Source organism: Crinia signifera, chromosome 6, assembly GCF_055691185.1.
Source record: "Crinia signifera chromosome 6, ASM5569118v1, whole genome shotgun sequence".
Classification (NCBI taxonomy): domain Eukaryota; kingdom Metazoa; phylum Chordata; class Amphibia; order Anura; family Myobatrachidae; genus Crinia; species Crinia signifera.
In genome coordinates this window covers 207,249,398-207,275,762 of record NC_139222.1, presented here as the reverse complement: position 1 = coordinate 207,275,762, position 26,365 = coordinate 207,249,398, and the positions used below count along the sequence as shown (strand labels likewise).

The 26,365-nt window shown below is 44.8% G+C and overlaps 3 protein-coding genes across 4 annotated transcripts in view; 2 read left to right on the top strand and 1 right to left on the bottom strand.

The window, feature by feature from the left end:
- ASPSCR1 (ASPSCR1 tether for SLC2A4, UBX domain containing) overlaps positions 1-26,365 on the top strand; it is a 200,633-nt gene that overhangs the window by 99,390 nt on the left and 74,878 nt on the right. The window lies entirely within an intron of this gene.
- On the top strand, positions 16-15,230 carry RAC3 (Rac family small GTPase 3). 2 transcript variants are annotated; one of them, XM_083148687.1, is made up of 6 exons: positions 16-214; positions 3,753-3,824; positions 5,725-5,842; positions 8,224-8,286; positions 11,029-11,192; positions 14,386-15,230. In XM_083148687.1, the coding sequence occupies exons 1-6, from the start codon at positions 180-182 to the stop codon at positions 14,444-14,446; spliced, it is 513 nt and encodes a 170-aa protein (XP_083004813.1). In that variant the 5' UTR covers positions 16-179; the 3' UTR covers positions 14,447-15,230. The 2 variants fall into 2 exon arrangements, with proteins under 2 accessions (XP_083004813.1, XP_083004812.1); XM_083148686.1 differs by having other exon boundaries at positions 22-214; positions 11,029-11,188.
- Positions 15,398-24,898, bottom strand: DCXR (dicarbonyl and L-xylulose reductase). The gene is made up of 8 exons (XM_083148685.1): positions 24,479-24,898; positions 24,315-24,412; positions 21,729-21,883; positions 21,145-21,187; positions 20,967-21,066; positions 20,637-20,701; positions 19,548-19,665; positions 15,398-18,127 (listed from the first exon to the last, which is right to left on the bottom strand). Exons 1-8 carry the CDS (start codon positions 24,528-24,530, stop codon positions 18,024-18,026), a joined length of 735 nt encoding a protein of 244 aa, XP_083004811.1. The 5' UTR covers positions 24,531-24,898; the 3' UTR covers positions 15,398-18,023.

Sequence of the window (26,365 nt, the reverse complement as noted above, 5' to 3'; positions counted from 1 at the left end):
CGGTAATTTCCGCCTCAGTTCGGCTGGCATCCTATGTTTCATACATCGTGTATGTCCGTCACCAATCGGCTATTTCCGTCTCCCTTCGGCTCTGGCAGCTCCCGTCGCCTAGGCTCCTCTGCTCCCGGTTATCTCCAGTCTCCTGCTGCTAGCTGCCTTCCGGGCGTCTCACCTGTGACATGCAGGCAATAAAATGCGTGGTAGTGGGTGACGGGTGAGTGCTTGTTGTTGTGCGGTGTGCGATGACCCGTCGGGTGTATGGTGATGCAGAGGCGGAGCCCGGCTCTCATCCTGTATCATCCTCGGTGCAACCTCTCATTACATGAAATATTTTCCATCACATGTGCTATGTGCACAGCACATGCTATTATTCCTCATACATACATGTATTAGATTGTATTTTCTTGCCGCAGGTGTTATCATTACATCATCTGTACACATTTCACATGTACATCACACCCTAGACTCCTGTACAAATGGATTCACATACACCCATCAGCATCGGTGTTTCTTATATAGATGATGCTTTATATGTAGGCAATAGGCATGTCATATACAGTACATGCACATACATGCAGACACTTGTTCGTCTAGCACAATAGGTACATGTGTGGATATTGGTTATATACCTGTCAGCTCATTTATTAATTAGCCTTATATATTATTACCACTGATATGTATTATGTTATGTATGTATGCATGCATGTTGTGCTGCTTACATTATACTGTGTGTATATAATTCTATACTATCTTCAGTTGGTACCTTTTGAGAGAACTAGGAAATTCTGCATATATCCCAGTCATTCAGCAGTTACCTGATATATCACAATATTTGGTGTATTCCCGGTATGTCGTACATGTGCTGTGTGTTTAGTAAGAGTATACCTTTGTCAGTTATTTATGGCGTGCATGCATTTTCTGGGCATGTATGTGCAGCTACATGCTCCCAATTTGTCCTGATATAAACATGAAAAACTGAAAAACTACGCACAAGTGTCCCTTATTTTCCACTTACTAGTGGACTACGCCTTTAGGGCCCGATTCAGACCTGATTGTTGGGCTGTGAGTTTTTGGAGCCCAGTGATCAGGTAAACGCCGCCCCGCCGAAAGCACTCTCCCCGCCCATGTGCACAGCAGCAAATGCAATCACAGCCGTACAGATGAGGGGACACTCTTTCAAAATCACTCACCATAAAATGGTTTCCCCCTCTGTCCGCAGCGCCGAGTAAGCCAGGACGTACTTTGCTCTGTGATGGGGATGGGGAGAAGGAGGCCATCAGTGTCCCACCCTCAATGGCTGGAGAACGCCTGGGTTTTCTGGGGAACGCCTAGAAAATGCACGGTTACCGCCCCCAAATGGCTGCAGGGTGTCAATCGGGCTGCCTTTGCATGGAGGGCTCATGCATGCACACAGCGTTCCATGCGCCTGCACGGTCATTCGATAATCTCCTTTCCATTTTGGGGCAGAAGCAGTATCACTGTGTCTTTAAGCCTTGCCCAGGTCTGCAGGCAAGCACCCATCAGCAGGAGACGCATCTCCACCGTTATGTGTTAACCAATGCCCTAATTATAATAATGGCATAAATATGTACCGTAGTTCCAGATATTTCCTCAGCAGCAATGTTTTATTTTATTTAAAGAGATGTATTCCATGAAGCAGCATTTCCACTTGTGGCAATGGAACATTCGCATGTAGGCTGAGTTTTGGTAAGAGCTGTGTAGAATTGAAGGCCCCCATACATTACTGTGACTTATCCAAGGTAAGAAGTCGCAGCCGATCCCCCTATGCCTTTTGCATATGATATATCCTATGCTTTCCCATTCCCCACTGCTGGGAGGCTGTCCGATCTCCAACTCCAATCCGATGCGCACGGGACCACACATCGGATCAGGTGTCAAATACATGCAATTTGGACATATTTCACCTGATTTCTCGGCCCGATCCATTGGAATCGGGTGAATAGTGGCCAAATCTCACTAGTGTATGGCCAGCTATAGATTCGACTAATTTCATATAAGCCAGGCAGAGAGCCGCTACTTACATGTAGGTGTTAGCAGCCTGTCCGGATTAGCCAGGTAGAGACCCGTTGCTTACATCTAGGTGTTCGCAGGCTGACAGAATTAGCCAGGCAGAGAGCCGCTGCTTACATGTAGGTGTTAGCAGCCTGTCCGGATTAGCCAAGTAGAGACCCGCTGCTCACATGTAGGTGTTAGCAGCCTGTCCGGATTAGCCAGGTAGAGACCCGTTGCTTACATCTAGGTGTTCGCAGGCTGACAGAATTAGCCAGACAGAGAGCCGCTGCTTACATGTAGGTGTTAGCAGCCTGTCCGGATTAGCCAAGTAGAGACCCGCTGCTCACATGTAGGTGTTAGCAGCCTGTCAGGATTAGCCTGGTAGAGAGCCGCTGCTTACATGTAGGTGTTAGCTGCCTGTCAGGATTAGCTGGGTAGAGAGCTGCTGCTGGGTATGGATCATTAGGTTACCAGCATGTTGGTCGACATGGTTTAGGACGACAGGATCATTAGGTTGATATGGAGTCGACAGTCAAAAGGTCGACAATCAAAAGGTCAACGCGGGGTTGCACCGTGTACCCATACTTGCCTACTTTTGAAAACTAGTTTCAGGGAGATTATAGTTGGTATAAATTACATTTACTTAATTACTTACAATTTTGCCCAGTGCCCATTTAGGTGGCGTGTCTAGTTCCATATATGGAGAGATTGAGAACGTGGCACCTAGAAGCGTGGGTGTGTACTGCTACATCTGAGAGGAATTTTTTACAATGATTTATAGCCAAATGTAGATGAGCCCAAAGCAGTTAGTAAGAGCTACTATACTTGCTAAAGTGCTGGGAAATGGTGCAGATGAATCAATGTGAATGTATGTATCTCTCATTCCTTTTTTCCCCAAAAATGTAACCGTGTAATATGGGCTAGGTGAAATGAGGGAAATTGCTGCTATTTTATGGAGTCTCCTGCAGAATGCAGGAGGGTAGGCAACTATGACTTTACCCCTTGTCCAGCATGTGCTGCTTCCTCGGACCTCAGCTCTGTTCAGGGGTCTCCTCTCTGTAGGAATCATTACAGTTTCCCTGTGTCTCACCCTGTCTGACTTTCTCTGACTGGGCAAATCACACAAAGCTGTATCACTCCACCCCTCCTTCTCTGACACTGAAAATACCAGGGTAAGAGTAAACTAGGAATGGACATCGGAAGCCTACCATCAAATGATGGCTGGGCTTCCGACATCAAATCTTTAGATATGATGGTCACTGACCATTGCATCAAAAAAAATTGATTGGAAAAAATTCAGATGATTGGCGCATGCGCAAAAATTGCTGCCGTCGAATGATCCATCGAGTCAACCAATATTGCTTCACAATATTCTATGGCTGTTATAAATTTGCTCTCTCCTTGTGCTGGCTCTGTTAAGTGATGCCCCTTAGAGGTATCGCAACAACGGCTGGTGCAAATGTGCGTTGCTAATGATGATGGTTATGAAGCTAATTGGATAGCTAGACCTGGGCAATCACATGTATATTTTCTGTGCATGCAGTGCCGTTGTAATCAGGCCTGACTGGCAGGCAACGTTGATTCTGCTACCATGTACATGTCCTAGCACATGTTTTCCCACATGGGACCTCCTGGAATCTGACATGATCACCTGTTAGAGATGATTGTTCCATTCGCTTTATATGTATATGAATGTGATTATGTCAATTTCAATGCCTGCATTTTATATCTCTCGCCAGAGCTGTCGGGAAAACCTGTCTGCTAATCAGTTACACGACCAATGCATTCCCTGGTGAATACATCCCAACTGTGTAAGTACTAAGACATTTGGGCCAGACTATGGGCATTATTCTGGTTCACTCTTAGAGGCAAATTCCTTCTCAAATGGACAAAACCATGTGCACTGCAGGTGGGGCAAGTATAACATGTGCAGAGAGAGTTAGATTTGGGTGGGGTTTTGCTTCAAAGTGAGATCTGGATCGGTCAGCTTCTACGTATCATTTTATAGACTGTACTAGATATATCCTGGCTAGAAGCTATGGGCAACTTCGTGTCCACTTTCCCCTCTTAAAACATCTCCCCTATGATCACCAGAGAATAATGCACCGTCTCAGGGGTCACATTATTTGGAGGAAAAAAAACCTACACTTTTCCAAACGAGAGTACCTCTGAGTTTATGGGTGCTAATATAGGGAGAGAGATATAACACGTAATAGTTCTGCCCATTTTTCATGACTTGTTAAAATCATACCTCCCAACATGACCCTCTCCAGGAGGGACACAATGCTCTGCCTCTGAACTTATCTCTTAATGTATTTTTGCTGTCACCTGTTGAACAGGTTAATTGATAAGAAAGGTGTTTCAACACAGGTGGTGGCAGTCATACATTAAGAGGGAAGTTCAGGAACAGAGCATTGTGTCCCTACTGGATAGGGTCACGTTGAGAGGTTATGGTTAAAATGTGTGCAGTATTTTGCCTGAAAGGGGTGGGGCTAAATTACATAATGCTGCCATCACGATTCCACTATCTTTCCCCTCTAATGTAGTTCTTGACAACTTTTCCTTAGCAGGAAAGGATTTAAACCCAAATGTCCTAGTTCTATGTTGTTGTCTTTATGGATTTGTTCCAAGGGTTAACGGATAGGCAATATTTTCACAACCCCTAAGGACAGTGGGTTTCAAAATGTTTACTTCAAACATAGAATTTGACAGCAAAGAAGAACCACATGGTCCATCCAGTCTGTCCTTAGGGTTAGGTGTTAAGCCCCCCATACACAGTCCATTAATCGGATCCGTTGTGTGCTTAAACAGCACACATCGATCGGATCGCATCCCTAGTGCATGCAGTGTGCATGCACTGTGATCCGATCCGATGTATAGCTAGTACAAAAAGTATGTGCAGCACATACTTTTTGTACCGTACTATGTGATGCGTGGGAGCGCGCATCGCATAGTACAGAACGGAGCCATACACAACGGACCGTGTATGGGCTCCTTAAGACTGTTATAGTATTAGTGTTCGGTTTGAGCATTAGGGCTAGTTTAGGGGTCTGAGTATTAAGCATAAGATATTAGGTTTGTTTAGCTGTTTGGGATATCGGATAAGAGTTCTTCCATTTCCAACTGTAGAACATTCCCCCATAATAACAAGCTATGGAAAGAGAAGCCTGCAGTAGCGTATGGGCTACTGTAACGCAGATATTTTATTGAAGAGATCCATTAGTCCTACATCGGAGTCCCGACTGCCGAGACTACGACAGATGAGCAAGCGCTACAAAGCCCCTTGCTGGCTCACTGCGCTCGCCTTAGGGTCTATTCTCCCATGACCCCCACAATGGAGAAAAGCCCCGTTAGTCGGGATCTCGTCTGTCGGGCAGTTAGCAGTCGGAATCCTGACTGTCGGAGCATCATCCATCACCCGCTTGGACTGAGGGATGTCTTTTGTTTGTTTCTGATTACATGAATACTATAAAAGGGGAAATTTGGGATCGGAAAAAGTGTACTTTCAAATTCAGAGATTTAGCTGACATGGTGCGCTAGCCAATCAGCTCCCAACTGGCATTGGTTAGAGCAACGTTTAAGATTAGTAATGAGTGATAACAGGAAAATCACTCATTGCTATAGCTGCCCTTTAATTATTTGCAGCTCCCAACATTCTGGATGTTTAGCCTTGTGTAAAAACTCACTCACGTTCTTCTTTTTTCTAAACAGATTTGATAACTATTCTGCCAATGTAATGGTGGATGGAAAACCAGTCAATCTGGGTCTCTGGGACACTGCAGGCCAAGAAGATTATGACAGACTCAGACCCCTTTCCTACCCTCAAACGGTATGTGTGCCATTGTCAATTGTATCCCTGTCCATATTATAAATAGAAACAAATCCAATCTACAGTAGCTAACATCCTATATACCTGAAGTTTTATGGTACAAATTCCTACAACCTTTCCCAACAGCACCAAATTAATGAGTGCAGGGAACTGGAAGCTAGGTGTTCTGAGATAGTTATAGCTCATGTGCTGGGTACTCTGGGAGAATACACAGTGTATACAAGGAATTGACGAGACCACTTACCAGGGGTTTTCACCAGTGACCCCCACAAGGGGATATGGTATTTGCAGCGTCAGACAAGCAAGTCGCAGCCCTCTGCCCGGGTTTCTCTGTGGGGACTGTGGAATGCTCAGGGAGAATGACTCTGGAATACAATGGGATTTTGGACCATCGATGGAGGATACGATAGTGGCTAGGAACCAACTGTGGATAGAAAAGTACTGGGGATTTTGAGTAAGCTAAGCAGAAGCGGAATTGCCCATGCTGAATCCCTCATGAAAATCGCTGCCACAAATCGCTATGTGTGTAGGCCCTATTACACCATTGATAGAACTCACCCAATACGGCCATAGGGTTCTATCTGAATAGCAAATTTACAATAATTTATAATAATAAGCCGTAATTACGAATGGAAAATAGACCTCATTTTCCAGGCGTATTTGGCTGAAGCCTGCATGGATCAGTCATATCCGTGCAGCATCCACAATTGTAAAAAGATTAAACCGAGTAAACTGTATCCGTCGGACTGTGGAGCAGCAATATAAACAGGTGGGGGAACATGTACAGTCATACAGAAAGTTCATGTTCCCCCACTTGTTTATATTGTTTATTGTTTATACTGTATGCTGTTTACTTGAGGTCACGGCCAAGGGGTGGTGGTTCCCCTAGAGGGGGGGGGGGGGGGGGTCCCGGCCCGGGCTGACCAGCTAGGGTCGTCATGTTTTGGCCAGGGGACCTTATAGAATATGTGTACTCCAGCTGTGGAATGACACCACTGATGTTTGAGCCCGGTGCTGGTTGCCTACTCCTTTTGTCCCCAGTGTTTTGGGAATCAGGACTGGGCCAAGAGTCTGGTGCTGGTTATAGATACGAATGCTGTGTGGGGAACAATAGCACAAGATAGTGATATTTGTTTGCATCTGACTGATTGGCCCCCTGTTTTGACAATACTTGCTGGTTGTAGCTTTCCAGGAGGTAAGAGGTGTGCTACCACAGACAAAGAAATTGGAATATTTATACAAGAAAAAAGTTTGTCTCTGTGTGGTGCACCTGAAAAAATTGGACACCAATAAAATGTAACTTTTAATATAACAAGGAAATCAAACTGCAAAATATGCAACTCATAACATAGAATAAACAAGTGAATAAAGTGCGTGTTTAAAAAGAACGTGTGGGGACTCAGTGTGCCTTTTATTATCTCATTTCAATATATAATGGAAGTGCTCAGCTTATTGTTTAACGGTTATCAATGCTGTCGTTTGCAATTATCTAATACCCATATAATATTTGTATTGTTCAGCAAATAAACAGTAATTGAAACCTTGTATTGCTTTTAATGTGTGTTACACGTCAGTCATCATTTTGTGTTTTAGTACTGCGCAATACACTTCTTTGTGAACCGTAAATTCCAATTATTGCTGTGTAATCGGATAATAAGGGTGATAGTAGTGTATGCAATGTCTGGTCAGGACCAGCATACTATTTTCATCAGTATCAGTTTACAAAAATAAATCGGTTCACATTCTTAAATTGGTGCTGTCATTGCTATAGTTTGTACAGATCATACTGCAATAATACGGGTATATACACAAAATGGTACAAAATAACATTAGTCCTTAAAAGAACTGATATGAATAAGCTGCCGCAATATCACGGATTATTAGGAGAGGTACATGGAGTGTGCCGCACAGCTAGGATGCCGACGCGCGTTTCGCAGGGTTAGCTTTTTCAGGGCAACCTGGTTATAGATATACAGGGGGACCCCATCTTTTTTGCCTCCTGGTTATAGCCGGGCGGGGGACCTCACGCCTTTTTTTTTTAAATTATTTTTTCTCTTTTTTTTTTTTTTTAACACAGAGAAGCATTGCATGGACCTGACTGATCCGTACGATGCTGGCAGGTCATACATTTTTGGCTGTTGGTAGTTCGCCAGCCAAATACGAATGACTTCACCATCGGAAAATACGAATCCTGAGAATAGGGATGCTTAGTAAATTATCCATATTCTCGGGTCGTATTTTAGGGCCGTTCACAGCCGATCCCGTTTGTACACGATCCTATAGGGAACGGCCATGTTCGGCCGATCAAAGATAACGTATGCAAGTTATTATTACTAAATATTATGATCTTTACTAATGTCTTATATGTTTGTCTTCTCCAGGATGTTTTCCTGATTTGCTTCTCCCTTGTCAGTCCAGCTTCATTTGAAAACGTCAGAGCAAAGGTAATAATCCTTAGATATATGGTACAATATTCTTTCTCTGTGTTTTCCACCCTGTAGTAGTGATATGCCATCTTACACATGGCAGGCTGCAAATGCATTTACTGCATAAGAAACTTAATATATGTTATTCTCTCTGGCTTTACATATCTGTACAGCTGACATTGTATCTTCAATTTTCTGCTACCTACCACATCAGTCTAACCTGACGATTTCCCTAGCCTAGACATGGGGGAATGACCCATTAAGCACTTTTCCCTAGGCTCCTGCTGCATACAGATGGGAACAGGTAGCACTACAGATAGATTATAATGGTAGAGCACATACATTAGCCTGTCATTAAGTACAATAGAAAGAGAGTGATCTTCTTTTATAACTAAAGCTGCTCATTTGGTTGGGTATGTTATGTCAACATGAGAATGACGACATGTCATAAGTCAACATGCTTCACATGTTGACACTGATGACATGTCGTCATGAATAGAATGTTGAGAAAACATTTGTGGTCGTCCAGCGGTGAGTTTGAACTGATGCCGTGACAGTTATGGTGGTGAGTAATGCTAATCCCAACCTCCCCTCCCACAGCCTAATGCCCCCCCATACACGGTCCGTTAATCGGATCTGTTGTGTGCTTAAACAGAACACATCGGATCGCATCCCTAGTGCATGCACTGCAAACAGATCCGATGTATAGCTAGTACAAAAAGTATGTGCAGCACATACTTTTTGTACCGTACTATGTGATGCACGGGAGCGCGCATCGCATAGTACAAAACGGAGCCATACACAACGGACCGTGTATGGGCTCCTTAACCCTAATCTTCCACCCTCACAACCTAAACCTAACTGAAAGCAATCTGAGAATGTTGCATTTTAGATTTCAAAACGATGAACCTGTTGACACCATAATTGTCAACATTTTGGTGTATGTATTCCCATTCAAATACATTGTAGCATAGCTAATCAAGATGTCTGCCAAATAACTGGATGGACATGCAACAAATCCATATACAAATGTTACCAACATTGGATAATGATATTATAACACGTTTAATATGGCTTTACCATTTTTGTCCTCTAAATGTAAACTAGGCTAGTGATGTCTGAAGTATTTCCATTTCAGAAATGCGCTTTTGCTATAGTATTTGGAATAGTTGTGTAAACTCGCTAAGGGCCAGATGTACTAAGCTTCAAAAGTGATAAAATGGAGAGTGATAAACAACCAACCAATCAGCTCCTGCCTGAAATTTTTCAAACACAGTTTGTGACATGACAGGTAGGAGCTCATTGGTTGGTTGTTTATCGCTCCATTTTATCACTTTTGAAGCTCAGTTCATTTGGCCCTTAGTCCATTTAGAATTCAGGAAAGTTGGGGACAGGTTAGAGAAATATGGGTTAGTTGGGGCCTTACTGACACAACTAAATGTTACAAATGTGACTTTGGCTTACATACAAAAAATGTGACCAGCATTTACTAACGCGCCAATAATACTTGATTCCTGAGCTGGCGTTGGCATTCTTTTTTGTGTGGTGCTTGGTCCCGATACAGATATGTGATGATAATGTACAATGCCTGTACTACTGTTCTTTTTTCAACGTAAATCGCTTTTGTCTTTGTCTTTGTTGAACGTATGCTTCAAATAAAGATGTTTAAGTAAATGTAACCACTCCCTTACGTGTCTGTGGATCTGCACAGTTCTTTAGCATTTGGATATGTCCGGTGCAAAATGTGTCCATCATCAGCCATTGGGATACACGTGTACTCCTCATAAAAGGGATATATCTAAGGTGCATTTAAGGCATAGTCATATGTATATATGTCAGAGGGACATGGTTAACCCATATAATATTGAATTAATACATGAACCAAGCAAATATGTAGGACAGACCAGCGTAGGAGCATATAATGTACATTATTACTAGGCACAAATACACCTGCTGCATCGTCTCTAAAGGGGGTATTCAATCCCAGGTCATGACTGTTGGGACGTTCTGACAGTCGTGACCCCGGGCCATTCTCGGTTCGCTCGACTGTTATTTGGCAGGTGGGATTCAATGTCCCGCCTGCCATACGCTGAAAAGGGGGCATGTCCGTGGAATCGGCCATGGATTGTCGCAATATGGCCGCGATGTCGACAATCCACGGCCGTTCTCAGCAAAACGGGCCTGACAGCTTTTAAAGTCGGGTCCGTTCTGCTGAGATTCCTCTTCAGTGCTGTCAGGAAAGACAGCATTGAATATGCGCCCGCTGCTATTTCCCCCGTCGGAAATAGGCCCTTATTCTGATCTGATCGCAGTACAAATTTGTTCTCAAAATGGGCAAAACCATGTGCACTGCAGGTGGGGCAGATGTAACATGGGCAGAGAGAGTTAAATTTGGGTGGGGTGTGTTAAAACTGAAATCTAAATTGCAGTGTAAAAATAATGCAGCCAGTATTTACACTGCACAGAAACAAAATAACTCTCACAAATCTAACTCTCTCTATACATGTTACATCTGCCCCACCTGCAGTGCACATGGTTTTGCCCATTTTGAGAACAAATTTGTACTGCGATCAGATCTGAATAAGGGCCATAGTGGCGGGGGATTGAATTCCCCCCTAAATCTTGTGCAATTCTATTTTCTGGAACAAGGGTTTGTATTAAATATATTCTGGATCCCTCAGCTAGTAAATGTTTACTCCATATGAAACATTTAATTGCATTCTATAATGTTTCACTGAAAGTCGTGCCATTTATTTGTAGTGGTACCCAGAAGTAAGGCATCACTGTCCTAACACACCCATCATTTTGGTGGGCACTAAGCTGGATCTGCGAGATGACAAGGACACCATTGAACGGCTGAGGGACAAGAGACTATCACCCATAACATATCCCCAAGGCCTGGCTATGGCTCGTGAAATTGGTAAGTACAATGACACTTTCTGGACCGCTTCACTTTATTAGCTATTAACTAGAATGTTACAAACTAGTTATTGCTAGATGAAGTACATGTGATCCTTGCCCTGCAACCTTTGTTCTAGAGTACAGAATGGTATGATGCTAAACCTGCCTGAATGACTTTAGAAACAACTGTATACTTCAACATTGACCTCTTCTGTGCATTCACTGTATTTGTATATACCAGAGAATAATTGGATCTATGTCCAATGCTTCATTCCCTAAATACAGTGGCATAACAATAGCCCCGCAGATCCCGAGGGGCGGCGCTGAGTAATTGTTGGCGCCGGGGGCAGGGCTGCCGAGAGGGGGGGGGGGGGGGGGAGTGGGTACTAATTTCCCAGGCCCAGGCTTGCTGGAGGGGCCCGGCGGGGGCCCTGGTCCAACCCCATCCATACCTTCCCCCTCCGTCTTTCCGGGGCAGCAGCAGCACACACCTCTACAGCATGTGGTGTGCTGATAGCAGGCTCAGCATGAGCCTACATGCTGTATTTGTGTGCTGCTGCTGAGGTGGGACGACTTTAGAGTTTTTTCACCCACCTTAAACATTTTGGGGTGTGGCCTAATCGCGGGAGGTGGCCACGCTCTCTCACAATTAGGCCACACACCCATAATTTTACCAGGGCCCGGCCTACCTCTCGGCAGTGGCCTCCTCTAGCATCCTTAAAAATAGTCTGCTGTTAGGGATTTTTCATTAGCGGCAGGAGGAGCACCGGGACAAGACATCTGCAGGTCCCAGACACAGACCTGGTGGCGCCAAGCGCAGGGATGAGGCATAGTTGGGGGGTCTTAACTTTACTGGGAGGGCACTGCCAAAGTTTTCTGGTGGGGGGCACACATTTTGTAGTTACGCCACTGCCTAAATAACTAGGAAAACATATTTTATGCAGTATGTCCTTTTCATTATGCGACTTCCCTGCTGCTGAGTGAATCAAAGAAGCATTGAGTAAAACACTGCAGAACATACAGTATATAGGGTCAGACTAGTCCAAGGGATACACAGGAAATACCTGGTAGGGCTGTGAACACTGACATCTCTGCCCCCACCCACTTGACTTTTATGCTGGAATGTATACTAGAAGCTCCCTGTGCCCATTACTGGAGCACTAACATATATACACACATAGAAACAAATACATACATATATACTTACACACATACATAAATATATCTTCTTATACAGTTGACAATCAATTATAACAGATATCGTGATTAGCCCGTTATCCCAGGCTACTTCACTTGTGATTCTGTGTGGAGAACTAGAAATGTACTTGTGTAGTTTCATGGCGCCGTGCGTCTGAGTCCCCTTGCGGGGCTTGCTTCGCTCGCCCACGCTGCGGGCTCGGTGGCTCGCTACGCTCGCCACGCTATTTAAAATCAACTCCATGCTAACAAGGATAGTGGAGGTATGAACTATCCATGTTGGCATGGAGTTAAGTTACTTTTTTGGACATATTTCGTGGCGAGCGTACACCCGGAGGTAGCACGGCGCCATGAAACTACACAAGTACCCTGGAAAACATGAACTGTTGGGTGTCCTTGAGAACCATGGTTGAGAACTACTGTAATATGATGTGTACACACGGTAGATGTGCCTTAAGATCCTATCCACGATCTGATCAGATAGGATCGTGGATAGGATCTTAAGGCACATCCGATTTGCATCCTATCTTGACTATATAGTGCAGATCTGCACTATATAGACAAGGCAGCCAAGACTTTCTGGCTTCCGATACGTGAACGCGCATTGGGATCGGATCGGGATCGCAAGGGTTAAAACCCTTGCGATCTGCATCCGATTCCGATCCGATGTCGATATATCGTCAACATCGGAAAGGAAATCGGACCGTGTGTGCACAGCATTAGACAATTTAATGGCTTCCCCCAAAGCTGGCCACACCCCTTAACCTTGAGCTCTTACCAATGCTTTTTCCGGGCTTGACGCTGCATTTACTCACATTGACAGATACAAGTAACTTTTGCAGGGCACACATCTGCTGTATATGCTCTGCATGCTTATAATCATCAGACAGCAAATTAAAGACTTTTTTTTGTGCCAATCTATTTCAGAGTATTTCAGTCATCAATTTGATGTGGTATAAAATGGGATTGAATATCAGAGTTCATGGAAAAGCATGAATGTTCTTTTCTGTGATTTTGGGGGGAATGTACCAATTTAAGCTGGGGAGCAAAAAGAGTGATGTCTTCTGGATAAGAACTAGAGATCTGACTGAAGTGGGACTGTGAATCTAGTTCCGCACCCACGTGCAATTATGAGGGTTTGTTTTGAATAAATAAATAATTGAAATTATATTTAAGACTATCACCGACTAGAACAAGATCCAGCATTTTGTAGCCAGAAGTTGGGATATCTTGGGGTAATGGCAGCTTATAAACAATGCCTTGCTAACTAAAACATCAAGCCCGGATCCATCCCCTATGAAAAGTCTTCTGACTTTTGACAGCCTGCTCAGTAGGCTTTGTAGTTTGTAGAATAGAATCAACTTTATTGGCCATGTATGCTTGCGCACACTAGGATTTTTTTTGTGGATTACAGTGCCGCATCAAACAGGGATGAGGGGGGGGGGGGCATTACATACATTGCGGGGTACACATGCCCGCCAAACTGCACAGCGCTTAGGCAGCCATCAGCGGCGCCACTGGTCGTTGCAGCAGCCCGGTAGGTAACAATATAAGCAGGGACAGTACAGTTATCACATAGAGAACACATACCCGCCGAACTACACAGCGCCTAGGCAGCCATCAGCGGCGCCACTGGTCGTTGCAGCAGCCCGGTAGCTAACAATATAAGCAGGGACAGTACAGTTATCACATAGAGAACACATACCCGCCAAGCTGCGCTTGTAGTGGCATGGGGCTCCATTGTGTTCAAGAAAGATGTCCCATTTCACTAAAGATAGTTCCTGTGACTTTTTTGCAGACCATGGATGTATGAATTACAATTTAACTGAACATTAAGTGTGGGATGTGGTGTTTGTGGAGGGGTTAGAGATGTTATATTTGCTTACACCATTATGATGAAATTCGGTACGGATTTCCTAAAAAGCCATAATGTCACTGCCTGCGCTACATGAATGAAAAGTGCCAGTCTTGTGTCTTTGTAAATAAAGTTGGTAACTAGCATTGTTGTGTGTGTTCAAGGCTCTGTCAAGTACCTAGAGTGCTCGGCTCTAACCCAGCGTGGCCTGAAGACGGTCTTTGATGAAGCTATCCGAGCAGTTCTCTGTCCTCCCCCTGTCAAGCGGCCTGGGAAGAAATGTACAGTTTTCTGAGCACCGATAGACTGGAAGCTGGACCAAACTCATACCATCTCTTTCCAAAGACGTGAAACCCCACCAGAGAGGTGTGTGGGGTGGACGGAGACCCGCAGATGTTTTCCGTGGTTTAGTGTTTTGTGAATGTACGGAGCATGGGGTGGGAGGGGAATGGGGAACAGTGAAATGTGCAGAACAGTGCAACACCGGCTACACTTCTGATGTGAAGTGATGGGTCTAGACTTGCGGGACCCCACTACATGAGTGTGTGTTAGCTCTACAGGTATACCTGACACTGTGTGTGTGGCACAGCAATAGGATTCCTATTGCAGAGGTGTTATACAGACTTGTTCACCACCTGAAATTAACCTTACTGGGAAGGAGGAGGGTGGTCTGCTCGTGTCATGGTGCATTAATAATCACTGGCCATCTAATATTTCTCTTGCATGGGGATTATGTCTGGTTTTCTTGTTCTGTGTCCTGGTTACAAGAAATATGTGAATTATGTAGTTTATGTTTTGAATTTGGTATTAACTTGTGAGTATATTAACACCTTGTCGAGTTATGATGCTTTAAGAACCAGCCTAAGTGAGGTTGTATGCAGCTGAAGGATCAAAACCGCATAGCAAACGTACAAGCTGTTTCTATAGAAAAAAAAGCACACTTTAATAACCAGGTGTACTTCAATTAACATTTTGATTAAAAAAGAAATAAAAAAAATTGTCTTTTTGACTATTTTCACTTTTATTGCCTGAGACGTCTGCAGGGTTTATGAAGCCTGAGGGTAATGTTCAGAGAATGCGCTACGAATGTTATGAATGTTGTAGAGCAACATAAAATGAGGCTGGTGATATTTACCAATGAAGATAAAAAAGACAATAACTTCAAAGGAATGTTTACACTTTTTATTCTGTTTTGTGTATCAAACGGTAACATCTACATTTTAATTCTTAGCAGATTATCAGTAAATACCCATCATCACCTACTCTTGATTTCTACGCATTAGGTTTGCTATTGGAAAAAGGGTATCAGATTGGAGTTCTATTTGTCATGGGATGTTGCTATGGGCAACCAATCAGAATAAACTTATTAGCAACTTCTAGAAGATAATAGGATCTGATTGGTTGCCTATAGAAACATCCCATCTAAATTGGAATTCCCTACCACACCTGACCAGACTTCCAATTAGTGTTTTGATATTTAGACATTCTAAGGATACCTCTTTCTTTACTAAGGCTCACCCCTACACCATATATCAGTGATGGCTAGCCTTGACACTCCAGCTGTTGTTGAACTACACATCCCAGCATGCCCTGCTACAGCTTTACGATTTGGCCATGCTAAAGCTGATGCAGGGCATGATGGGATGTGTAGTACAACAACAGCTGGAGTGTTGAGTTTAGCCATCACTGCCCTACATTGCTCATTCTGGTGTCAGTCTTAAAACCAACCTTTCTCTACTAGCACAAGTGCAGGCTTGGTCAAACTGTGGCTCTCCAGATGTTGTAAAACTACAAGTCCCTGCATGCTGTGCCAGTAGATCGGAGGGAGGGTATGCAGGGACTTGGAGTTGCACAAAAGCTGTAGAGCCACATTTCTGCACTGGGGCAAACCCGGACTGCGAATGGCCGTGGCAATTTACAATGTCGCCGTGCCATTTGCAGCAGGGAGGGAAGGCAGGTGGCGGTACTGGCTATGGGAACGCTCCCAGCATTTCATGGGAATGCGGGTGGGATGAAGTCTGCCCGGGGCAGGTGGCTAATGTCACATGACATCAGCCGCCCACCCTGTCTTCGTCCCGGCACCCGCAAATATAAGAGTCTCCACTGACTTATATTTGTGAAGGCAGGGGAAATCATTCAATGGTCGGTGAGCATCGAATGATTTCTCCTGCTGCCGGCACATGTTACGAATACACATAACCTTGCATGTGGTGTATTTGCCAGGCCGGTGTCCCAAGGAATCGATAAGCTGTGATCTTTGCAGTTTACCAAGTCAACTAGAATCACTCCCATTAGGCGATATTATAAACAATATCACTGATTAAGCAAAATAGGCAATATTGTTTAAACTATTGCTTCAAGTCTTTGTGGCATTACTTCCCAGGACACCCAAGATAGCCAACACAAGCTGGCAGCAACCTTACTAGATTCCCTGGCATTTAGCTGGCTAATCCAGATCCAATGAATGCTTTAGCTTGAGCATTTTGGGATCACTTGAATTACACATTGGGAGATGGAGGGAACTGCAAAAAAATAATAAGTTTACAGGGACTTATGTAATATCTGGGCTCCTGTTTTTCTTATGAGACCGCTGCGCTCGCCACACTATATAAAATCAACTCCATGCGTAGTTGGATAGTAGGGGTATGAAAAAATGGGGTGCATTTAACATGGGAGCCCTGATAATACATAAGTACCAGTTTACATATTAAGCTAAAGGGACCTTTTCCTGTTCTGTTTAAATAAAAGCTGCTCAAGCTAATTTGTGATACCCTTCAGGTTCTAAAAGGGAGGGGTTCTAAACTAGAAAGACGAGTTTTCCCCAGCACTAAAGGGCAATGAGATGAACACTACTTGGTAGTAAATAATTCTGAAATCTTAGTATTTGCAAACCTATGGTAACTGTCAAGGCAGTTCTGATACTGGAATACCTTACACTGCATGGAGAACTGTAGCCACTCTGAGCCATATAATTATCTACTGAAATAACACATACAAAAATATTTTTTGATCCAGTTAACCAGAAGTCACCCCTAGATCCAGCAAATGGTACTACAGGAACCAGCATGTTCTCCAAATGCTGGAGCTTTATTTACATGGCCTAGAGTGGGTACTGTTATCATGCAGTGGAGGGACCTTTGGTATCAGAGATGCCTTGACGTTGACTGGAGGCTTAACATATTTTTGCAAATACATGTAACCAAGATCTCTGAATTATCTACTACCATAAATCGTATTAATAATGACCTTTGGTGTGCTAGGGAAAAACTGTTTTGGGAAATCAGAAAATAATATTGAATTAACTAAGTTGTGTTCATATGTCATCCTTAGGGTCAGATATGCGTTGAGGGACAGGATTCTTCTGTTTGTCGACATAGTTTATGACTGGAAGCCACCAGGTTGCCTATTAGATTGACCACAAATACCTTAAATTGGTCCTAGACCAGCAACCGAGGGCACCCCTGCAAGCTCTCCGAGGCCCTCCTTGGTTCCACAACACCCAGATAATAGCTACAATTATCTATGACCAATTTCTTTGGAGTAACGGTTTATTGATGTACTTGTAAGACAGGCCCAGTAATGTAACAAATACAGATTTTCTTTACACAAGCCTATAATTAAGTTTAATCACATTTACTCTCTATACATTTTGAAATGGTTAAAGATCAACAAATATATCCATTAGTAAAAGCTGTATTGCTAGAAATAATCTTCTAGCTGTGAACCTCCATATTTATTACAGTATCGAGACACCGGGAGGCCAGGCAAGTGCTCAGTCCATATAAAGCTGATTTACTGGAATTCAGTGTACCAGGTATCCCCCATCCACAGGTAGGCAGGACCCTGTGATCATAGCACTGTGATCACTCAGCAGGAAGAGAATGCTGTGCACCACCTCATCCATTTCTGCAATAGTTAGAGACAGAGGGATATACAGTAGTAGGTAAATCTCAAATATAAAGACTGGGTCGCAGGAGGAAAGCTGATAAGTAACTTATGGGAATGACTTGAGTTGTATATTAATCTTTTCTTCCATCCCGCAAGTCCACTGTGGACTTTGTCCTCAAACCCAGCATACATTCTATTTACCACATCCACCTTCAAAATAACTCCAGGATTAGACCCTCTCTCAGGCAAAAGGCAACAGCCCCTCATCCACTTACTTTTCATCTGTAGGCCAGACTGGTATAACCTCTTATCTGTCATCTCTGCTGCTGCCCGGCTCATCTTCCTCTCTAAATGAACTGTGCCTGCTGCCGGCCCATTCTACAGCCTGCTTCACCTTCAAAACCCAATCCAAATGCTTCACATTCAGTTATAACACCGTCACCCAAACCTCTGCCCCAACATCTCCAACCTCCTCTCCCTCCATACTCCCACACACTTTGCTCATCCAGTGACTACCGCCTCTTCTCCCAAATGATTATCTCCTCTCACTGACACCTCCAAAGATTTTGCCTGCGCTACAGGTTGAAAGACTGAGAAGGAGAACGTTCCAGTGATGGGGACATCACTCAAACTCAATCCCTCTCAGACTTCTCCACCTCTCATCAAAGCTTCAAACAGGCTTACAAAACCCACTTCTTTATTAAAACCTTCCAGCTCTCATCCTAAGCCTCAGCTCTACCCACCTTGTGCACTGTCTCTTCCCACTCTCTGTCACCCTTGTCTGTCTGCCTAGCCCCCTTTAGACTGTAAGCTGTCACAAGCAGAACCCTCCTCCCTCACACTATCTCCCTGCCAACAATGGCTCTGAACCTATGCGTTCAGCAGCGCGGATATTGTGTGTATGAGTTTATGTACAGCAGTGTTTCTATCACTTATTAGGGACCCACCAGAAATGAGGTCACCGTGAAGCTGGTTTCTTGGCCAATGAATATACCAAGAACCTCTATTATTGATTGATTAATAATATGGAGTGTGCATCTGCACAATGTATTTTTCTATCACTTATGCCCTGCAATGCTTTGTACTGTTCATCTTTTTCAGTTTTGTATGTATAGTTTCTGTTTATGTGGATTGCAAGGTGCTACAGACACCTTGTGGATGATGATAATAACCTTACATAATTAAACCCATGTACAAATCATTGGACAATTACAATTATTGATGATAACTGGGCAACAATTAGGTTGAATACTGTCCATGATGTGAGCTTCTTCTCACTGATCATTGACTACTAGATAAGATACTCTCTTCTTTATGGTTTGCAGAAATAGTTTTTTGTTATGAATGTCTAAATATTCCAGGACCTACAACAGTTGTACGCATGACCTTTCTATATTTGAGCATGCAGGTTGTGTGCTCATGTGATGAGAATACCCACCAGCAAAGCGCCCCATAGGAATCCGATTAAGCATTGATGCAGCTCTCTGAGGGTCACTCCAGTACACACGTCCCATGTCAGTCATTACTACTGTGGGGTTCACACAGTTCACACGAATCTGAAAAGTAGGTAACACCTTAGTGTCCATCCTATCTACTGTGGAGCACGGACTTCATATATTGTGCCACACATGGGCTACCAAGGTAGAATGTTATATTATCCCCCTTTCTTAAACATATAGACCTTGATTCACTAAGGCGCGATATACAGCGAAGATTCACCGCTTTGCTAGCCCTCTATGCTTACAGCGCCGGCGGTCACATGACCAACAGAGGCATTCCGACACATAGAAGCCTGATATCTGGTGGATAAGTATACTAACCCTCTATCAACCCTAACCCCCAACCCTCCCATCTTGCAGCCTAACCCTAACAATGATCACACACACACCCTATCCTCCCCCTGACATACTTACATTCTGGATGTCAGCTACTGGGATTCACAAGTAAGTATTCTGTCTTGTGATGCCCACTACATCCCTGTTTGTGCTAGATCAGTGGTTCTCAACCTCGGTCCTCGGGACCCCCAACAGTTCACGTTTTCCAGGTCTCCAATAAGAATCACAAGTGAAGTAATTAGCCCCACCTGTGGATCTTTTAGTCGGTTAATAATGTGTGCACCTCCCGAGTGACCTGGAAAACGTGAACTGTTGGGGGGTCCTGAGGACCGATGTTGAGAACCACTGTGCTAAAGGAATGTTGTCATTTAAAAGAGAAGGGTCAACCAATTTCTCCCTGATGTCTCCTCTGATTAGAATAAAGCTGTATGCTGCACTATACAGCAACCAACAGGGGTGAAACAGTTTATCTTGTATTTAGCCCCTTCACTGGTAATCCCGAGAATTTTCTGGCCTATGCCTTAATGCCCAGGCTGACAATTTTTGGGATTGCCAGTGATTAACGCCGGCTCCCTCTTCTCCACCTCCCCCCCCCCCCCCCCTAACCTAGCAATACGACTTCCATCAAGTGATGCAGATATGACAGGGGGCATGATCACAACTCCCAACAGATATTATTTTCATACTTTCACCTTTTTGGGTCCCAGTTCAAGAGCCATCATCTTAGTTAACATATCCAGGGCCCCTTTAGTGGTACCTGTGTGAACGAGAAATGGTGTTAGTGTTAAGAATTCATTTTACCCTGTATATCTCACACATTTCTATATAAATTTCACACAATGCAGGAATGTGGCTGGCATAAAAGCAGAAATGTTAAAATGAACAGCTACATTTCTTTCATTTTATGTAACAACCCAGGATTCATTCTCAGCATAAACTAAATAGCAAAAACACAACAAGTATCGCTGTGGATTTCACCTATAGATTAGTACAGAGATGGCCTCAGTGGAATGCCAGCTTACAATAGACAGTGTGATCCTGTATGGCTGACTGGGATGCCTGACTGGACACATTGACGATGGCACCTGGCACACCCCGTTCAATCATCTGACGGGCGACAATCTGATGGGAGAGATAAGGAGACCACTTACTATGAAGATGTGCCAGCCTTGCTATTGTGCTGTATTATGTATGGCTTACCTGTGATACCACAAGTGCAGCTCTTACATTCACTGCAAAGCTCCTGAAAATAGTGTGAGCACATAGAATTAATAATGCAAAACACTAAACGTTTCTGGAAGATAGAAATGACATGCAAAAGTACATTTGTTTAATGTGGATTAAATAAAAAGTTGTAATCACTTTGCATTAATACATGGCTCATTTTACTATAACCATAGAAAAACATAAAAAAAATTCAAAATAGCCTTACATTGGAGCTATTATGATATATACTGTATACTATATTGGGGCTATTATGATGTATATATTATATTGGGGCTATTATGATGTATATATTATATTGGGGCTATTATGATGTATATATTATATTGGGGCTATTATGATGTTTATATTATATTGGGGCTATTATGATGTATATATTAAATTGGGGCTATTATGATGTATATGTATTATATTGGGGCTTTTGTGATGTATATATTATATTGGGGCTATTATGATGTATATATTACATTGGGGCTTTTATGATGTATATATTATATTGGGGCTTTTATGATGTATATATTATATTGGGGCTATTATGATGTATATATTAGCACAAATACCTGTCAAATGCCTCCTGTGTAATTTCAAGAAATGGCTGTAGTAAAGCAACTCCTGCATTGTTCACCAAAAGGTCTATGGGACCCACTGAGCTGAGGGCAGCCTTTGTCGCTGACCAGTCTCCCAAGTCCACACACACTGTCTCCACTCCAGGGCACTGCAGGAAGGAACATTGATATCTCCAACTCAGACGGTTATTCAGACATATGGTGAAAGCTCTAAATCAGGGGTGGCCAAACCGGTCCCCGAAATCTACTGTACCAACAGTTTCCAGACCACCTAGCTGGTGCACAGGTTTAGTTATTGCTGTCACATTTTCAAACATGTGCTGCATTTATTCCTAAAGGGGCATACACATGAGGCGATTTAAGCCCTATTTCAAAGTGGTCTGACTAGATTGTTAAGATATGAAGCACAAATTGCTCCATGTGTACCCCCAAAGTGATGAGCATTCTTGGGAGGTGGCTGAAACTGAACGCAAAATAGGTCAGTTCAGTGGGTGGTATGAACATTATGGCATATCAATGCAAGGGGCTGCATACAACCGTGATCATAGGTGGCCACAGTCACAGAAGCTGTACGTAGGGGGTTATTTTGGTTCACTCCTTCTGGCAAATTCCTTCTTAAGGCCCCCATACACTAGAGTGACTTGTCCTGAGGACAAGTCGCCCCCGACTTCCCCCTGAGCTTCCCCGGCAGCTCCCCGGGGGAGCTTGATAAGATTGGCACTTGATGTGCCATTTTTTACATGTGATAAATCGTCTCGATTTATCACATGTAAACCCGGGGAGCAGGGGGGGGGGCTGCAGAACAGGGCTGCTGGTGGGGGGCGCTGCTAAGGCAGCGTGCAGGGGATGCTGTGGGGGACAGAGCCGGACAGGGGGAGGCGGGAGCTGTCAGTGCTGGAAAAAAAAGCCCATAAAATGAATGGGCAGCCTGTGATTGGCTGAGCGCTCTCTCAGAAAATTGCTGACTGGCTGAGAGAGTGCTCAGCCAATCACAGGCTGCCCATTCATTGTATGGGCTTTTTTTTTCCAGCGCTGACAGCTTTTCCTGCCCGGCTCTGTTACTGCCAACTCTGTGTCCCCCGCAGCGCCCCCCCCCCCCCCCCGCATTGACGGCTCCCTGTGGAGGTAGTGCAGGGGGGACCGCAGGCGTCGCAGAGCAGAGACTGTCGGCGCGGCAGGAGAATAGAAAGAAATCTTATTCAAAAGACTGGGCGGCCGCTGATTGGCTGAGAGCTCAGCCAATCAGCGGCCGCCCGGTCTTTTGAATAAGATTTCTTCCTATTCTCCCGCCGCGCCGACGGTCTCTGCTCTGCGACGCCTGCGGTCCCCACCTGCACTACCTCCACCGGGAGCCATCAATGCGGGGGGGGCCCTACTAGTAAGACAGGGGGGCTGTATATAAAGATATATCGGATCTGAACATCGTGGGTGCTAAAAAGCACCCATGATGGCTCAGATTCCGATATATCTTATGTTCTGTAGGTCCGACGCCGTGATCCGATGCGCGCGGGACCGCGCATCAGATGTCAAACACATGCGATTTTGGGCCGATTTCACCCGATTTATCGGCCCAAAGGGCCGAAATCGGCCGAAAATCGCATAGTGTATGGGGGCCTTTGGATGGACAAAACCATGTGCACTGCAGGTGGGGCAGATGTTACTGGTGCAGAGAGAATTAGATTTGGGTGGGGTTTTACTTCAAAGTGAGATCTATATTGCAGTGTAAAAATAAAGCAGTCAGTATTTTCCCTGCACAGAAACAAAATAACTCACCCAAATCTAATTCTCTCTGCACATGTTACATTTGCCCCCCTGTAGTGCACATGGTTTTGTCCATCTAAGAAGGAATTCGCCGACCATCAAATGATGTAGAACGATTACGCAAAACTAAGACACTTTCAGGTGTCTTAGCTTTGTTTGCACCCTGTACGCGAACAGGGTGGGCAGCTGAGACCCAGTGATGTCAGCTGCCTGCCCCCGGCAGCCGCATCACTGCCTCATTCCCACGAAACACTGGGCGTTCCCATGGGCGCGTCCACCAACCACGCCTGCACTGGTGGGTGCGAATGGGACACATGCCCGTTCGCATCCAGCGCATGTGCATTAGGCAAACATCGCTCCCCCATGTAAACGCGCGGGGGAGTGAACGGATCCGTCCTATGTGCTTAGGCACTCTGGGCTGCCACAAGGCCCTTGCAGGGGTTCCATGGGTTGGTGGTCCAGGACAAATCAAATCATTTATGTACAATATGAGAGGCAAACCAGAAGCACACCCTATATTCACCAACACATAATTGACTCCAATGATGACAGGTTGGAACAGTTTACTTAAATTGAGTTTTTTTTTTTTTTTTCAATTAAATGAAAATCTTTTGGCCTAGGAATTATGGGAAAACACTGCTGATACTCCTAGGTCCCCGTGATTTAAAAAAAAAGTTTGGGACCTACTGTAAATCTTTACATACTGTATATATACCAGGAAATATTACAGTGTCACACTATACATGGGGACGGGTATGAATATGAATGTTCGGCCACCAGGGGGCAGCAGTGTCACACAGACAGTGTGCCTGTTATTACCTCCCGGGCCAAGCTCTCCAGGTCTTCCGAAGTCCGGCTTATGGCGACCACATCTGCTCCCCTTGCTCTCAGCGCCTTTACCGCCTCCCGTCCGATCCCTGCAAAAGTCCATCGTCACACCCCGCTCTTACCGGGGCGTCAGTCCCCGTAGACGTCGTACTCACCCTTCCCTGCCCCGGTGACCAGCGCCCGGCGGCCCGCGAAGCTTATCTCCATCGCTCCCGAGTCCCGCTGAGAGGACAGTGTGAATGGGCGGCTTACACAGGGCGGAGCCGGGGTGTTCTATTAACTGACAGTAACCTTTCTCCAAAAAGTCTGAGCCCTGTAACTTCTCTGATTGTCAACAGGAAACGTATTATTAATGCTCAAAAACACCCCACGACCTCGGGAGGTACCAAAAGGAATGACAGCTCCAACGTGCTAATTAACCTCATTGCATAACAGAGTGTTTTGCTCCACTACACAGACCTCAAAACCTAAACTCGTACACATTAGAGAACGCTGCGTTTCAGCCTATTCTGAGTGGTATTCCTCTGTGTAGCTGCAAAACGAACCCCACTGCAGAACTCAGCACTTTGGGGCTGATTCAGACCGAATTCGCACCCTTCCCCGATGATTGGGGCATGCGTCTGCACATGTGCAAACCCCGCAAATGAACGGCTTCAGCGAATTTCACACTCGCTGGGTCATTCGCTCCAGTGGGGGCAGGAGAAAGCAGCGTTTTATGGGCATCCCCTGCTCAGGGCAGGCGATGCCATCACATGACCCCAGCACCCGCCAGTGACGGAAATAAAAGTCAGTTAAGACTGACTTCATTACCATCATTTGATAGTCAATGAGCATCATATTATTTCTCTACCCTTCGGCTGCATGCAAGGTGATGTGTTGGAATGCACATCCCCCTGCATGCTAGTGAGGAGATTCGGATGGAAGGAAAGGGGGATGGGTAGCGCTTACCTGTTCGATAGACTGAGAGTATACACAGCCTGAATCAGGCCCATCGTTCTTCTGTAGTGGCTGGAAGACTAATCTCATTGCAGAATGCAGCATTTTGCTCCTCAGCAGCGCTGGAAACCTAACTTTATTGCAGAATTATTTATTTATTTACAGTTATCTATATAGTGCACACATATTCTGCAGCGCTTCACAGAGAAGATTGGAACATTCACATCATGCCCTGCCCCAGAGGAGCTTACAATCTATATTCCCTACCACATGTACGCGCACACACACAGACATTCAAGGGTTAATTTTTGCATTTCTGTCATCTACAGGGCTGGAAACCCAACCTCATTGCAGAATACACCGCTTCCGTCATCTGCAGGGCTGGAAACCCAACCTCATTGCAGAATACACCGCTTCCTTAATCTGCAGGGCTGGAAACCCAACCTCATTGCAGAATACACCGCTTCCGTCATCTGCAGGGCTGGAAACCCAACCTCATTGCAGAACGCACCGCTTTCGACATCTGCAGGGCTGGAAACCCAACCTCATTGCAGAATGCACCGCTTCTGTGATCTGCAGGGCTGGAAACCCAACCTCATTGCAGAATACACTGCTTCCGTCATCTGCAGGGCTGGAAACCCAACCTCATTGCAGAACGCAGTGCTTCCGTCATCTGCAGGGCTGGAAACCCAACCTCATTGCAGAATACACCGCTTCCGTCATCTGCAGGGCTGGAAACCCAACCTCATTGCAGAACACACCGCTTTCGACATCTGCAGGGCTGGAAACCCAACCTCATTGCAGAATGCACCGCTTCCGTCATCTGCAGGGCTGGAAACCCAACCTCATTGCAGAATGCACTGCTTCTGTGATCTGCAGGGCTGGAAACCCAACCTCATTGCAGAATACACTGCTTCCGTCATCTGCAGGGCTGGAAACCCAACCTCATTGCAGAACGCAGTGCTTCCGTCATCTGCAGGGCTGGAAACCCAACCTCATTGCAGAATACACCGCTTCCGTCATCTGCAGGGCTGGAAACCCAACCTCATTGCAGAACACACCGCTTTCGACATCTGCAGGGCTGGAAACCCAACCTCATTGCAGAA

What these genes read in the sequence shown, in the direction of transcription:
- RAC3 (XM_083148686.1), top strand. Translation starts at nt 180, where the DNA reads ATGCAGGCAATAAAATGCGTGGTAGTGGGTGACGG. An exon ending in GGTGAATACATCCCAACTGT is followed by an intron (nt 3,825 to 5,724) that starts GTAAGTACTAAG and finishes TTTTCTAAACAG; the next exon opens with ATTTGATAACTATTCTGCCA. An exon ending in GGCTATGGCTCGTGAAATTG is followed by an intron (nt 11,189 to 14,385) that starts GTAAGTACAATG and finishes TGTGTGTTCAAG; the next exon opens with GCTCTGTCAAGTACCTAGAG.
- DCXR (XM_083148685.1), bottom strand. Translation starts at nt 24,530, where the DNA reads ATGGAGATAAGCTTCGCGGGCCGCCGGGCGCTGGTCACCGGGGCAGGG. An exon ending in ACACAGGAGGCATTTGACAG is followed by an intron (nt 21,188 to 21,728) that starts GTATTTGTGCTA and finishes CACTATTTTCAG; the next exon opens with GAGCTTTGCAGTGAATGTAA. An exon ending in TTGAACTGGGACCCAAAAAG is followed by an intron (nt 19,666 to 20,636) that starts GTGAAAGTATGA and finishes CCTACTTTTCAG; the next exon opens with ATTCGTGTGAACTGTGTGAA.